A 16,062-nucleotide genomic window follows, 5' to 3' on the forward strand; every position below is an offset into this window, starting at 1 on the left:
CAAATTCATCAAGGGGGTAGATTCCCCTGGTATTTAGTTTCCTGGAATCATGATGAATATATATTTGGTTTATGGGCAACTAGCAATCAGAGCATACATTATGCAATAAAAAGTTAATGCTTAACTGTTTATACAGTTTTTTTATCCTGATGCTATAGGAGCAGGGTTGGTTAAGAACATGGGTTTTGGAGCCAGTTCTGAGTTTGAGAACGAGCTCCCCACTCACTAGCTCTGAGCACAGACAACATATCAAATTTCCATTAGCTTCAGTTTCCTCATCTGTGAACGGTATAATAATAATACCTCCTTCGTTGGGTTGTTGGGTAGATGATATGAGATAACGCATGTGAAATGCTCAGCACAGCATAAGTATTCAATAATGTTAATCATCATGTTATTTTTCAGGCACCTGATAATTTCCTCACAACAATCCTGTGGGGAGGTGGGGGGGGGGGATGCTATATAATACAAATTTAAATATTAGAAAACTGGACCTCGAAGTAGTTATTGATTTGCCCAAGGTCACCAAGGTGGCAAAATTCTGATCCTCTCAGTAACAAGAGTTTCCTGACTCTCAGCGTATCACCACCACCCCGCCTTTACCCGTTCCGCCACCTGGTGCCGTCTCCTCACGATTTCTCTAAATCTGAAGTCTAAACCTAAAGTCATGAGGACGGGCCACCTCTGCCTTAGACCCTCAGATGGACAAATGGAGTAAACTCTGGAAGAGGCTTTAAAACCCACATTGATATTAGACAGAAATTTTCTGGGAAAATAGTATCTTCAGAACTACAAAGTCAGGATGAACTCTTTGGTAACACTGAGAAGCAAATACTAGTGAGGAAGTGAGCTCCAATTAGTGAGCTTGAAACCCATAGGAGAAGCCCAAAGGGATGACACAACAGGTGAACAAATCCACAAGCCGAGCCAGCTTTAGACCAAATGAAGACAGTCTCATCTCTGCAGAGGTTTTCTTTTATTATTATTTATTTATTTATATGGTTGAGCCAGGTCTTAGTTGCAGCAGGCTGGCTCTTTAGCTGTGGCTTGCTGGCTCCCTAGTTGTGGCATGCAAACTCTTAGTTGTGGCATGCATGTGGGACCTATTTTCCTGACCAGAGATCGAACCCGGGCCCCCTGCATTGGGAGTGCAGAGTCTTAACTGCTACACCACCAGGGAAGTCCCAGTCTGCCTAGGTTTTCAAGTGTGTGTCTATCTTACTGTCACTCATAAAATATAAATTCATTCAAAGGCAGTGCTGCATTTGTTGTATCATTTTTAACATGCTGTATTTTCTTGATAAATACTAAAAGCACAGCTTCTATCATGTGGAGGTCTATGACTTTTTTTTAACTTTAAAAACCAGGTGCACACACTTCATAGACAAAAAATCAATGGTATTGAGAGGAGAGATCTTTGCCTATGAAGTTTAACAAGCTAGATTTAAGGACTGGCCCTGCTAATTATAAGCTTAAAGCACCATAAACTCAGGCAGTCAATTAAAGTCAATAGACAAATGGATAAAGAAGATACGGTATAGATACACAATGGAATATTACTCAGTCATAAAAAAAGAATGAAATTCTGTCACTGCAGCAACGTGGGTGGGCCTAGAGAATGCTATGCTTAGTGAAATTAGTCAGAAAGAAAAAGACAAAAACTGTATGATATTACTTATATGTGGAATCTAAAAATTAATACAAGTGAATGTATATAGCAAAACAGAAAGAGACAGATACAGAAAACAAACCAGTGGTTACCAGAGGGGAGAAGGAAGAGGGGAGAAAGAAGAAAGATAGGGTTATCAGATTAAGAGATGCAAACTACTATGTATAAAATAGATAAGCAACAAGGATATACTGTATAGCACTAGGAATTGCTGTCATTATCTTGTAATAACATTTAAAAGAATATAATCTGTAAAAACACTGAATCACTATGCTATACACCTGAAACTAATATAATATTGTAAATCAACAACACTTCAATATAAAATAATAAAAGTTTAAACATACATAAAGTCAGTCTACTGAGTGCCTTTAAGGGGTCTGAGTCCTGAGCTGGGGCCAGTAGGGTGAACAGCAATCGTTCACCCTCTTTTCTGAGCCTCTATTTTCTCACCTATAAAGTAAGGGTAATAATATGACTCTCCTCACAAGGCTATTGTGAAGATCCAATGAGAAAAACAAGAAAATAAATATACAGTGATGTTTGTGAAAGTGCTTTGTAAACTCTTTAGAAAGTTACAAACATAAGGTGTTGAAGACAACTCGAGGAGAGGAAAACTCCTCAGCTTTTTCTGGTGGCTTTCCTATGACTATTGACCATCCAGCCCCACGAATTTATCAAATACTAGCATTCTCTTTTTTAATGTCAGATTATATTCATATTTTTAAATATACTTTTCCATCTCTTCTCTCCTCCTCCCACTTTACTGTGTTCCATAAATTGTAATGTTCTTTAATATCAATATGACACTACAGTATCAGATTATACAAAACATTAAATAAAGATAAAATTCAAAGCAAAGAATAGCCCAAGGGCTCACAGCTTACAGTTTACAAGCCCATGTGTACACAAGGCCCATCTGTGAGGGATATTTTAAACACTGTCAATTGCATGGGTTATAGCTGATGGAGATCTCATCCAGGCTCTGGTTAACTCCAGGAGTTAATGAGAGAAGACTGTTCCTGCTTTGTACTCGTAGGCTGAGGCCCTAGTGCCACCTCTTGTCTTGGAAAGAGTGGTTTATGGAAATGGAAGCATCACTCTTGGAACTGAAACCTTCCCCAATTCAAGTCTTCCGGAAATATATTAGGTCTACTATATTTTTACCTCTCCTCTGATTCCGTATTATATGTACTAATTGGTGAATTTGGTCATTATATCTATTCTTGTTAATAGAAGACATTCACTTAGAGTTTGCTAAGTACCAGACAACACACAAAGCACTACAGAGAAATGCAAAACACATAATATGCATGATCCCTGCCTTGCAGGATTGTAGAAGGAAAACCAGCATTTATTTCCAGGCAGCAAGTGTTATTTTAGATTCTCCAACCAATGACACCTTGAAGTGAAGTAACTGAGGCTCAGAGAAATACATTTTCTAAGCTCACACAGCTAGCAAGTGTCTGAGCCAGGTTTATCCAAGGTCTACCTTGTTCTGAAGTCCACGTGAAACCTTTCCACTCAACTTCACTACTTTCCTTAATCAGGGAAGGTGAACACAGACATTAAAGGAAACCTACAAATGAATAAGGGCTAGAAATTCTACAGACTCATAAGTGCAAGGGAGACTGAGGGTCTAAAGTACCCGGAGCTAGACTGGCCCTGATCTGAGCAGATTCTCAAGCAGGTCAATGAATGATACAACCTGAGAAACAAGTAAGGTGGATGCCAGCCGGAAAAAAAACAAAAACAAAAACTGCTGAAACCAAGAAAAATAGCACTGTGGGCAATTAAAACTTCTAATTAGAATAAAAGCTATAATCCCAGCACACCGTTTTGTCCTCCAGATTAAGATGCTTCGTCTTTATGGCACTAGGAAGAATAAAAAGGACTATGGAAACTTTGTAAGTTACCAAAATGTTCACAGACCTATCTTCCAGGCAAATAGAAAGGAGTGCTGCTTCATTTGTTAGAATATTGCCAAGTTCATTACACTCAGCATTCATTAAATATCCCTTCCCACATAGCGCTCTCTTAAACAAGGTGAATGGAATCATTTTTCCCCTGTTATTTGGTGTAGGTTCCAGTGACATAAGTGGGTAGGAGGATTTACAGAGGAAAAGTGAATACACTTGGCAACGTTTTCAAACATTTGCTTGGATTTTGTTTTCTAGGAGATGTACGACTGAGGGGTCAGACGGGGGTTCCTGCTGAACGCCGCGGCTCCTACCCATTCATTGACTTCCGCCTCCTTAACAGTGAGTAATCAAGTGTACCTGGAAAGGAACAAATGTTTCCTTGAAAAAAAAATTCTCATTTCCCTCTGAACTTCAAAACCCTTGGAGGTCCGCCTTCCTTCCTCCATCTCTCCCTGCCCAGTTGCAAATTAACCCTTGGTCTTTAGATTTCCTTAGTAGTGAAGTCATTCGGGCCCTGCCCTACCTCACAGAGCTTCAATGAGGGTCCAGTGAAATCACGCCAGCTTTAGAAATGTAAATCTTGAAAACAGTGAAGCCTGACACGAGGAAGCTATTCCTTTCATTATCCAGGCCACTCTCTCCACCTTCAGCCGGGACTAGACTAGAGGAGATTCTATTTTATTTTTAAAACCCCACAGGGTAACCTATTGTACAGCTGCCCTTAGTATCCATCCATTATCTAATTTTACTTTCTTTATCTAATCTAAGTCCTGAGGTCTGTTCTTGCATCCCTGGTAAAACGCTTCACCACGGCGAAGTCCTTTCAGCCTGCACTTGCTGCTGCTTCCTTCAGTATGACCACTTCAGAAGTTCATTTATTTCTAACTTTCCCCTTCATATACTATTCCTCCTTTGGAGATCTGCTCCACCTCTGATTTATAATTCTCTTAATTTCATGTTCCTTTGGAAACCCAAACCAGTACCAGTCACCCCTCCAGATTTCATGTCTTCTAACTGTCACAATCATCCTTCACTTGGGACTTGGGGGTGGGGAATGAAGAAAATGGATAAATTTCACAACTTGCTCCAAGGTTTTCGGTATGTGGTTCTCATAGCACTTCTCATCCATAAATTTCAAAGTGCTGGGTTGTACCCACAAAATATTACTTTCCTTTGGCATAAACGAGTTCAACTCAAGAGGTAATTTGAATTACCTTGACCCCTGAAAATTACTAGGAGAAACTGCAACTTGCTATTTCTGATCCTTAGATCTGCCAAAGGCCAGGGAAAGATAGACGTGTGTATTTCTCCTGGTTTGTCCACCTCCCATATCACTGTGCAGTATCTGCTTTTTCAGCTCTTTCAGAGACACAGGGATTCGGAGTAACTCTTTTCATACTAGAGACAACGTTCCCCACCCAGACCCAAAAAAATGCATTTTAGAGGATACAGTCGAGTTCCTAGACTAATGCAATATTGGTTACAGCCTATGGGGAGCTCTGATGGTGTCTCTTACCCCGCCTTATAACCCTGAACGCGTTGTTCCAGCTACCCATGGAAGTTATCCTTTTGACAGCCCCTAGCCTGTATGGATTTCCAGGTCCCAGCCATATGGTCCCACCAAGCAGTGCGGGGATAAGCAAGGGTCCAATTCACTGTCTTATATAGACCAGGACTCTCAACGGCATCACATACCTAGGGTCAGAGGCAGAAAATAACCAAAAAGCGTCTTTTCAATAGTAAATGAGATGTTATATCATGGGTCCTAATATACGCCATGAACAAATTAGGAAAATAGGAGACATTTCTCCTTAAAATTCCAAGGTTCCAAATGATAAACTTTTTTTGTTTATCTTAGTGTTAATGAGCAACATCAACTACTAATGATAGTTATCCTTGCAGGTGGGATTATGGAATATTTAACTGTCTACATCTTAGGTTTCTGTAACACTTGGATTTTTTTTAATACTTTTTAAGCTGAAAAAAACTGGAAATTATAAAAATTTGAAGAGAAACTCAATGCAGATAATACTTCGCTGTTATATTATTCACAACATAATATTAGACCATCGTAAGCAGATGCCATCCTGTCATCCCTCTGCCGTAGGTCCTCCAGGAACTTCCTGGTACCTGGACTCAACCCTAGCCTCCTTCCCCTGACTCTCTGCCCTCCATCCCCATTTCACCTTGCCTGTTGCTCATGACCTCCCACCTGCTGAGTGAGTGTTGGCCATCCATCCTGCAATTCCCTTTCTCCTCTGCTCAGCACTCCACTCTGGATAACTCTTTCACTCGTATTTCTTTATCAGTAACATATGCTAAGGCAATAATAATTTGCCTTCACTGTACTTTGTTTTCTAAGTGGTCTCAATTTTTTTTCCTCTATACAGAAAACCACATCCCAAGATAGACTACAAGATCCGAAAGGATATTCTCTTTAGAGTTATTGACATCTTAGTAACTCCTGTTAACTGACCAATTAAAGGGTCCCCTTGAAAAGATTATATTAAATAATTATAAATGTCAGTCATCCTCTTCATTTAACCAAACAAATCAGATAGAACTGAAGCCCTCTGAGATTTTTCCTTATTTGTGATACTACCCATTCCATTGTCTAGAACCAATGACATTACTGTGGTCACTCTCCACAGTTTCCTTAGTCTACAGTTAAAGCAGATTGTCACCAAGTAGCAGCAAATGTGTGCATATCTATGTTATATAGAGTCACATAAGATATAATACATGTGTCACATCTCCTACTGCCTTATCATATACAGTCTACTTAATTCTCTTTGATCTCTTTCATGTCCTTGCTGTGGTTTGCCTGAGTTGTTAGTGTGGGCTTTCTGCCTAAAGGGAAACATTTTAACTATAACTTTATAAAAAATTTGAAATAAACCCCTGAGAATATTTTGAGACTTCCTCCTAAAGCTTTTAGTTTTACCAGCTGATTCCAATTCTACGTGATAAGTGCCAAACTAAAGTGATTTTTAAATGTAATTTACCTTAATTTTGAGTCAGTTTTTTCCAAGAATAGGCACAGATACATTTTCCTCAGGTGCTTGCAGTTCTGCACACTCTCCCAAGGTAGAATCTCATCTAGGACTTTAAAAAAAAAAAGTTTGTACGAAAAACTGAATCACCGTAGCCTCTCTTCCCTGTGTCTGCATCCCTACAGCATTCCTCCTAAAAGGCTTTTTGAAACCTACATGGCTGCCATTCCCTGTCCAAAGTGTCCCTGATGGCTTACCCGCTACCACCCACCTCAGCTATGCCTTGAATGGCTGAAACATGCCTAAGCAAAACTGTACACCAAGTAGTAAGACCCATTGTACTTCTCCATGGGCCCCATTAGCCACAGCCCCCAACCTGTCACAACAGGACAGGAGACATCAGAATTCATATCTAACATAACTTTCCTTCTATCAGAACAGTCTCTAGATATTCAAACAGAGAACTAGAACAAGGATGGGCAAACGACAGCTCATGCGCCAAATCTGCGTCCCTACTCTGCCTGTTGTTGTCAACAAGATTTGATTGGAATGCAGCCATGCCTATCCATTTATATATTGTCTACAGCTACTTTCACCCTACAACAGCAGAGTAGTTGCAACAAAGACCATATGGCCCGCAAAGCCCCAAATACTGAGTATATGGCCCTTTACAGAAAAAAGTTACCAACGTTTAAGTTAGATTTTTAATCAGGGTAAAAGAGTTTATGACATCAATATAGGCACATTTAGTCCAGTCTGTTTTCCTTTGTTAATGTCATATTTTTTTTCTTTTCAATTCCCAGTGCCATCACGTTACATTAAGAATGGTCTCACATTAACAAAATTTACATGCAGTAGAAGTATAAACAAAAAGGGAAACTCTTGCTGATCCAGATTTTAAACTCCGCAAGTATAATTTCTAAATGCACACATTTTTCTTGCAAGAGGTGCTCCTTTCCCCATATTCTGTGAGGGCATAGTACTACCATGCCCATGTACCTGTCATCTACATTTAAGGTGACAATATATACCTGGTTTGCCGGAGATGGTCCTAATTTACACCTGTTGTCTAGGCATACCCATTAATAATGCCACTTTTCAACTCCCAAAACATCCTTATTTGGACAATAAATTACAAGGCCAATGGAGTGTATGGTTTTTCCCCCAAAAAGTACTCTGAGACAACACCCCTCCTATGTCACATGCAATCTGAGAATAAAGATCAGAAAATCCTCCTCATAAGAAATTCATCCAGATCAATAGAAACATGTGAGATAAAATTACTTGTTAATAGCCAGTTTCATGTCCTATTGATATTTCATACAATTTAGAAAAGAGGCATCTATGCGAATTTCTAGAAGCTTCTCTGGATAAGTAGCAGGAAACTGTGACTTCAGCACCATTGTGTGGGACACAGGAATTATAGACTTTTAAAGAAGAGAGTCATCTTTATCTCTAAGCATGGAGGGGCAGAACAGAATGTGAAAAAAAGGGTGACAGTTATTTTTAATCCACATGAGGTTCTAAAACAGAGAATTGGAGGAGGGCAGGAGGGATGGGAATGTAATGGCTCATCTTATCCCCATGCTGATTTCCTACATACTGACTTCATTTACTGACTTTGTTTGGGGGGAAACGAGAGAGGGGAAAATGTAGAGGAGTGTTCGGAGAGACGGGTGGCCAGAGATGAACATCGCAGAAGCAATTACAGTTTCTGCAGAGCAGGTGGCTCCAGTGACCCCTGCTACATCTCTGTCTCCTGGCTTAATATAATCAGGAGCCTGAGTAGATAATGACTAGGTGGAGATGTTCCCGTGGCAACCACTTCAGAGCAACACGATGTGATTTCCACACTGGCTCAGCAAAGGAAGTGACATACAAAACAAACATGCCCAGTGACTGTGGAGCTTGAGAGAAAGAAGGAGCATCAGCTGGAGGTTTTAGGGCACCAGATATCAGCTGCCACAGAGAGCCTGGAGCTCGAGACCAGCCCCGGGGCTGTGCAATAGTAGGTTAATTGGCTATTTGGCTTTTCCTGTCAGTTAATTTGCTAATTTTGATGTTTAAAGTTCTATTCCTCCAGATCTGCCTCTCCAGGCAGGGCCATTTTAAAAGCTGCACAAGCATGAGGTAATTTTAGTAGCACTACCAAAATATTTTCCTTTGATCATTATTTCCAACACAGAATATTTGCAAACATATATATATTGACCTTTTTATGAAGAATTGACCCAGAGACTCAAATGCTTTTTTTTTTTAATGCTTTTTTAAAAGCTTCCATCTAAACACATTACACCCTGCAGAAATATAAAATACATTCACAAAATGAGTCACCCAAAAGCCACCCTGCATGTTACAAACCATCTGGTGCTAAGTGATATCCCCATCTTAAAGAGGGAGGGGCGGCAATTTGATTATAAACTCCGTTTTCTACGAGACAATTCGTAGCAGATGGTAACAGCCTTTCAGTAATCTTCTAAAAGATAACTTTTTTTAAATTGAAGTATAGTTGATTTACAACATCATGTTAGTTTCAGGTGTATAGCACAGCGATTCAGATATAGATATAAATATAAATATACATACTATCTTCAGATTCTCTTCCATTATAGGTTATTACAAAATTCTGAGTATAGTTCCCTGTGCTACACAGAAGGTTCTGGTTGGTTATCTATTTTGTATATAGTCGTGTGTATATGTTAATCCCAACCTCCTAATTTATCCCTCCCCTCACCCGCCCTTGAATGATAACTTTTAATGTTACCTATGAGAGCCACACAAAATGTAAAGAACCTAAACTACAATGTGACAGCTGAGATATTGTTTAGGGTGCAAACTTGCAAGTAATAGATGCATAAGTTCTGAAGATCTAACGCACTGCATAGTGATTTTAGTCAACAGTACTGTATTATATACTTCAAAGTTGCCAAGAGCTCTTAACTGTTCTCACCACAAAAAAGAAATGATAACTAGGTGAAGGAATGGAGGTGTTAACTATCGCTACAGTGGTAATCATATTGTAATACATAAAGGTATCAAATCAACACGTTTGTATACCTTAGACTTACACAATGTTCTATGTCGTTATATCTCAAATTGTTTTAAAAAATAAACATTTAAAAACAGAAAATAGACACTTCCCTGGCGGTCCAGTGGTTAAGACTCTGTGCTTCCATTGCAGGGGGCATGGGTTTGCTCCCGGGTCGTGGAACTAAGATCCCACATGCTGCGCAGCGCGGCCAAAAAAATATATATATTAAAAACAGAAAATAAAATAAAAACATCCTTTAAAAAATGTTACTGTGATTTGAAAGGAGTCATGCTCAGAGGATGATATCCCACCAGCCCCAAACCCCGGCCCCCAGCCCTGTGCTCCCCAAACAGAGGAGGGAGGCGCTGGCTGGGATCAGCTCAGACTTCTCCAAGGTTAACGCCCCACAATTTCAAAGTTCAATATTTGCCTTCCCCTGGGAGAAAGGCAAGGCGTTGGTTGTGGTTGTGGTTGTGATGCCTTCTCACTCACCTGGAACGTACTCCGTGATGGGCACTCGGGGTTTCTGGCTGCAGGCTCCCAGCACTTCAGATGCGGAAGCGCCAGACCAGTAGGATGGTCAGCCACCGAAACGCCACTGCACTGCAGAAGACAGACCTGATGGTGTCCACACTGTTTCCCTCGCTCCCGTTCACTGTTTATCACTGGCCATCAGCGGACTACTTCTTAGGATAAGCAGTATGCCAGGCCCCAAAGACACGAATATACGTGAGACATAACCACTGCCTTCAAGGAATTTACAGAGACATAAGCAAATACATTTTGATATGACTGACACATCTAATAATACATGTGTCTAGAATAAGAGTACACATAATACGAGAAACATATGTGTAAACGAGATTCGGAGGAGAGCGTGATCAACTTGGGGGAAGTTAAAGAAAGGAAGAATTAACTCTATCTTGGGAAACGAGAGAAGGCTTTCCGGAGGAACTAAAACATGAGCAGCTCTGAAACAACGATGATGTGAAGGAGGGCTGCACACAGAGGCCAGTGTTTAGGGCTTCAGGACCTCAGGAACCAGGAAAGAGTCGTCCACCCTTCTACTCAACTAGCTGTAAATGTTATTGGGGGATGCAATATTCAAGGAGGAGCCAGAGAAGTCAGGAGAGATCATGCAGTAGCCCTGACTGTCTGAGGAAAACCATATTCAAAAAGAAAGAGTTTTCACCCTCTAAAGCCAGAACTGAAAATAGCCCTTGCCTTCTATTAACCTGGCTGACATCATTTAACAAATTGATTTTTTATCTGAGTGATGAAAAACAGAAAATTGAATCCGTGAGCCCAGTATTTCCTCTGGGCTGTTATCCACGCATTCACCAAACATTCGCTCTATGCCCAGCAGGCCGTGAGGCCAAGGTGCCGTGGGCCACACCAATAACCACCGGGCTGAGACAGCGTTTTACATGATGGCTGGCTCCTGTCTCCGATGACAATGGACTGGAGTCTGCTGGATGCACCAAACACAAATATCCAAATAATTCCTTTCCAGGCAACAAAGACTGGGGGGTGGTGGGATGGCACCTACTACATCCCTGGGCTGAAGATTCCGAGTGCTTAAAAGGAAACTTTGAGATATTCCTCTACCCTCAAAGAACTAACAACCCTATTAGATGGATAAGACAAATATACATTATACCAAGGACCATACAAGAGCATAAATGAACTAGTTCTTAAGTAAATGACACTGGACAGTAAATCAGAGACAAGAGAAGGCAGAGATTACTGAATTGCCCTGAGCAGGAGAACAGGACTTTATGGTCTCATGCTGAAATCTAAAAGATACAGCAGAGTGTTGGCTGGTTCAGGAGTTGCCTAGAAGCGAGACTGAGCTGACATATGGGAGATATTAAGCACTGAGTAGGAAGAAGGTCCAAAAAGTAGTAAAATACGTTGACTAGAGAGAAAATGAAAAGACTTGGAATGCCAAGATAAAGGATTTGAACTTGATTCATAAAGCAAAGAGGATCGCTAGAGAATTTTAAGAAAAACGTGAATTAAGTAGTGTTTCAGAAAATTAAGTCACATCCGTATGTTAGGGGGAACAGACCCAATGAATCAAAAGGAATATAGTCAGGTGGCAGGCTATGATGGCAGTAGAAATAAAGTATAAATCCAGACATGATGTGGAGAAAAGGAGATAAAATGCTGATACTGAAGACTGGGCGTTCCAGGGGTTGGTCTGGTCATCTGAAAATCTGGAGGTGAGGTCAGTGGTGAGGAAAGTGGAGGGTGGTGGGGAAAGTATAGTGAGCTCAGTCAGGACAAGTTGTTTGCAGGAGAGTCAAGTGGAAATGTCCAGGAGAAAGCTGGAAATAAGGGATTGCAGTGCAGGGCAGAGAGGCCTGTTTTGGAAGCTCCACTTGGGAGTCACATCCGTCCATGAGCCATATGGCCAGAATAGGTATCACAAAATCAACGACTACTTTGTTCAAATGCTCCTAGAGTATTAGTTTAGAATAAGCTTGATTTAGCAAAGCACAAGACAGTTGACAAGAAAGCCCACAAGGAAGGAAGTTTCACCAGCAATTTCTTTTCCTCTGTGAGAAATAATTTAGACATCACAGTTCAGACACCTCTCCCCAACCCTCCCCTCATGGATTCTATTTGGTACAAACGTGGCTGCTTATATCAGAGCCCAGAGGGTTTGCTGACTCACCTGAACACAGCACAGAGAAATGGCAATTTTCTACTGCAGCATTTCCTTGAATAAAACCCTAACCCACCTGGAGTATTTCTGGCATAGTGGTGTCTTTGGATTTCTGGAGACAGTAAAATATAGAGGGAAGCAAGAGTAAGTCAAGTTTTTTTGACTGAAGTTTCCCTCTGAGTCACTGAGCTAGAATGACTTGTTTGTTAAATAAAATTAAATTCAACCTACCCAGAAGCAGTCACAGCCGATCTCTTGTGGCTTCATTAAATAAACAAAATGAGGGGTTATGTCCTCTGATTGCCACCCTACTCTCAAAGTTTCAGAAGATCTAAAAGACTCACCATGGTCCCCATTGAACTATATATGGAAAAATACAGTGTTTCCATCCTTAAAATCTTTTGTGTGTTTCCAAACTGAGATCTCACGGTTAACACACAAGATCAAGATCTTGATTTCTTTCTAACTAGCAAACCAGATTGCCTTGGGGCACCTGGGTGGTTTATTACTGATAAGTAACCTTAGGAGGGAGGGCAGTAGAACACATGCGGAGGAAAGGGGCAGCAATTACAGAGGAAAATCCCAAGGGAAGGTGGCCAATGTCACTGCACCTAACAACGGTCACCACAACAGCCTTAACCTAGGAGGTGCTTAACCCCAGGTCCAGGATGCAGGTGGCTGGCGGTGGAGCCCTCTCAGGCAAGGCTCCCCAAGGCCGAGAAGCACAGGAAGGCTGCTGCGAGCACTAGAAATAAGAGGCCTTCACACCCCGCAGCACCCGCAGGCTGCTTCTCTGCCGGGTCCACCATGGCTGCCCACCTAGATCCCCGCACCCACTGAACCGCAGTCAGCAAAGGAGACTGGCAAAAAGACGATGAACTTGCAAGTCAGACCTGAGTTTCAGTCTTACATCTTTTGTGAGTGTGGGAAAGATGCTCAAACTACTTTATGTCCACACATATGGAAGGACATTGTAACATCAGACTCATTGGGTCACGGTGAGAGGTAAATGAGATCAATGTGTCCAGCAGCCCGTCTGGCTCCTAATAGGTCCTCAATAGATGTAGTTTAACTTTGGATGTACCTACTGCCTCTGCTGAGTATACGCCTACCTGGCCACCTCCTCCTAGGAGACATCTACATTCGTCCCTCCGTATCCACAAGGGATTGGTTTCAGGAGCCCTGGGCCACGCGGATACCAAAATCGCGAATGATCAAATCCCTTACAATCCGTCCTCCTCGTCCGCGGATGCGGAACTCGCGGATACGAAACCTGCGGATAGGGAGAGCTGTCTGTCTGTCTTCACCGCTCGAGCTCTGGCCCAGCATTATGACCTTTGTGAAGACTCCCTCAACCCTCCCAGCTAACTAATTATTCCCGCTTCTGTGCTCCCACCATATCTCCAAGAAACTATCCATCACACTGTAACTGCAAACTCTTTGAACCTGAATCTCCAGATAGTATATTCTCAAAACATCCTGAGGTGATCTGATGCAGCAAACCTGGACCTTCTATGAGTATTTGGAAACCACTGACATAGGTCAGTTATGCCACACACATATCATATCAAATGATAATAATAATAGCTAAGATGTGTGGAGCCTTTAGGTTCCAGACATTGTATTACATACTTTGCACAGATCGGCTTATTTAATCCCCACAAGATCCCTATGAAGTAGGCACTGCTATTTAAAATGAGGAAACTGAAGCCCAAAGAGGAGAAATAACTCTCCCAGGAAATAACTTGTTAGTCAGAATTCAAACCTCAAAAATACAATGCCAGAGCACAAGTTCTTAACCATCCTGGACTATAATTCTTCTTTATATATGCATTTTAATATTCAAAGGCAATACATGTATGCCATACATTCCTTTTAAGTGCCAGTTACTCATATGAAGTATTTTTCTTACATTATAATCATTATTTTCTTTTTATAGTACATTTAGACAATTCCCTTTTTGGTATGAAATGCTTCAATATCATTGAACAAATGTTTCTATAACTTAACAAGAAATGTGTAATTATACACCTAAATAGTAGATTTTGCAACTTTTCAACTGTTTTTCAATATTCCTACTGTTCTGGCAGAATGTGCCGAGTGACAAATTGCTCATTTCATCACCCGACCTTGTGTTCTTTGATAAGAAAGAGAAGGGTGTGGTGGTGACAGCTGAGGACACTTGTCAACTGTCCCCACGAAGAAGGAAATGGAATCACTATTGTGACAAATTTAAGTCAGATTTGAGGCTGCCACCGGTTGCTTTAATTTTTCTCCAGGGGGAGTTGGTTATTTCCTGTCATGCAAACTGCATCGTTGAAAGACAGTTTCTCAAAATGTTTATAATACATGAAGTAAAAAGAAGCAGGATACAAATCGCGTAACTTAAAAGAAGGTCTCAGTTATGTTTTTAAAAATACACCAGAACTTTAACAGGGATTATTTCTAGATGATTATTATTTCCCTCTTTTCTTTTTTTCTATTTGTTATATCATAAGCATTTATTCCTCTTATATTCAGAAAAAAAAATGAAATTTTATTGAAAAGAAAAAAACTCAACGTTGACCAGAAATAGAATCTTTACCTTTTTTCCTAAATAAAGTAATATCAGCACACAGCAAATGAAGTTGCAGCCATGGTCCAGAAAACATTATTTACTGGGCTCTCTTGGAAAACTGATTGGAAGTTGTGAGGTTGGGTAGTTATCGAAGCCACGTGTGGTACTTCACAATGATGGCTTGTCCTTTAAAGATGAAGTGTATTCCAAAGAACATGAAACCAAACTTCTAATTCACAAGATGAAGTGTATTCCAAAGAACATGAAACCAAACTTCTAATTCACATTTAAACAGCACTTTACATTTGACAAAGCTTTTAAATGAAGGCACGCAAGAGATCTTTCAGCCCCGTTTTTCAGTTTTACAAGCAAAAAAAACAACCAGCAAAACAACAGAGAGGCCAAGTGACTCACTGCAAGGTAATGAAAGAGTAAGGATTCAGGCCTTTTGACATTGTTTTTCCACACAGTCACACGGCCTTCCTTATTTAAACGTCAACTTAAAGATATAAAATAACTTTTACCACTTGTGATGAGAGGAAAGATAAAACAAGGATTCTCCCTGAAGCTGGTGGGAGCCAGCTGCCTGGGTTTCGATTCCGGCAGCAGGGGCTGCCCAGACCTCTCTGTGCTCCAACTTCCTGGGCCGGAAAAGGATTGAAGAGTACAGACCTCATAGGCTTATTGTGAAAAGTAATGAGTAAATGTGTGTAAAGTGCTAGCGCAGTAGCCATCCCAGTACAGGTCCTCAATAACTGTGGGCTTTTACTATTACGGTTATTCATATTTCTGTTTCTCTATGACCATATGTAGAAGTGCTTTGTGGGAAGAGTATACAATACATAACACATTTGACTTACACTGAAGGCAGTGATTCACTAACCCTTTTCAGTTTTTCATCCTTTCACTTATTCGTTCTTTCAACAAATATTTATGGAGCTTCCCCCTGCAATGCCAGACACATCTCTTTCCCAAGCACGTTTCTAAATAAACTGGTAGAGAGAAGATGGTAGCTGGAAACATGGGACTGGAAGTATTTTGGTTTTGTTTTTGCAAGACATTGAAGCATAATGAAATTATGGTGAGAAAGATCTAGTTGAGAAAAAACAATGGAATATATGAGAGAGAAAAGTCATAACTGGGAGTCGTTATTTAGGGAGGGGGAAATTCCCCCTCTACCCCTCTTGAGTTCTTGTGGAGAGACAAATAGTAACATGGA

General features: G+C 40.7%; 2 protein-coding genes across 23 annotated transcripts in view; one reads left to right on the forward strand and one right to left on the reverse strand.

Moving 5' to 3' along the window:
- PDE7B (phosphodiesterase 7B) overlaps positions 1 to 16,062 on the forward strand; it is a 475,975-nt gene that overhangs the window by 388,071 nt on the left and 71,842 nt on the right. For all 15 annotated transcript variants that reach the window (XR_012324855.1, XR_012324856.1, XR_012324857.1 and 12 more), the window contains one exon: positions 3,847 to 3,930. Coding sequence is in view for 12 of the 15 variants with exons in the window: in XM_033867764.2 (XP_033723655.1) it covers positions 3,847 to 3,930 (84 nt within the window). In the remaining 3 variants the exon portion in view is untranslated. The remainder of the gene's footprint in view (positions 1 to 3,846; positions 3,931 to 16,062) is intronic.
- Positions 1 to 16,062, reverse strand: part of MTFR2 (mitochondrial fission regulator 2) — a 233,444-nt gene that overhangs the window by 95,753 nt on the left and 121,629 nt on the right. Inside the window, exons 8-9 of one of the 8 annotated variants that reach the window (XR_012324861.1) lie at positions 6,597 to 6,696; positions 3,842 to 3,948 (exon numbers count right to left, since the gene is read on the reverse strand). The exons of 6 other annotated variants lie outside the window; for them this stretch is intronic. The gene's annotated coding sequence lies outside the window, so the exon portion shown is untranslated. Of the gene's footprint in view, positions 1 to 3,841; positions 3,949 to 6,596; positions 6,697 to 16,062 lie in introns of those variants that run through there. One more of the 8 variants, XR_012324860.1, reaches the window with a different exon arrangement.

Source organism: Tursiops truncatus, chromosome 12, assembly GCF_011762595.2.
Source record: "Tursiops truncatus isolate mTurTru1 chromosome 12, mTurTru1.mat.Y, whole genome shotgun sequence".
Classification (NCBI taxonomy): Eukaryota; Metazoa; Chordata; class Mammalia; order Artiodactyla; family Delphinidae; genus Tursiops; species Tursiops truncatus.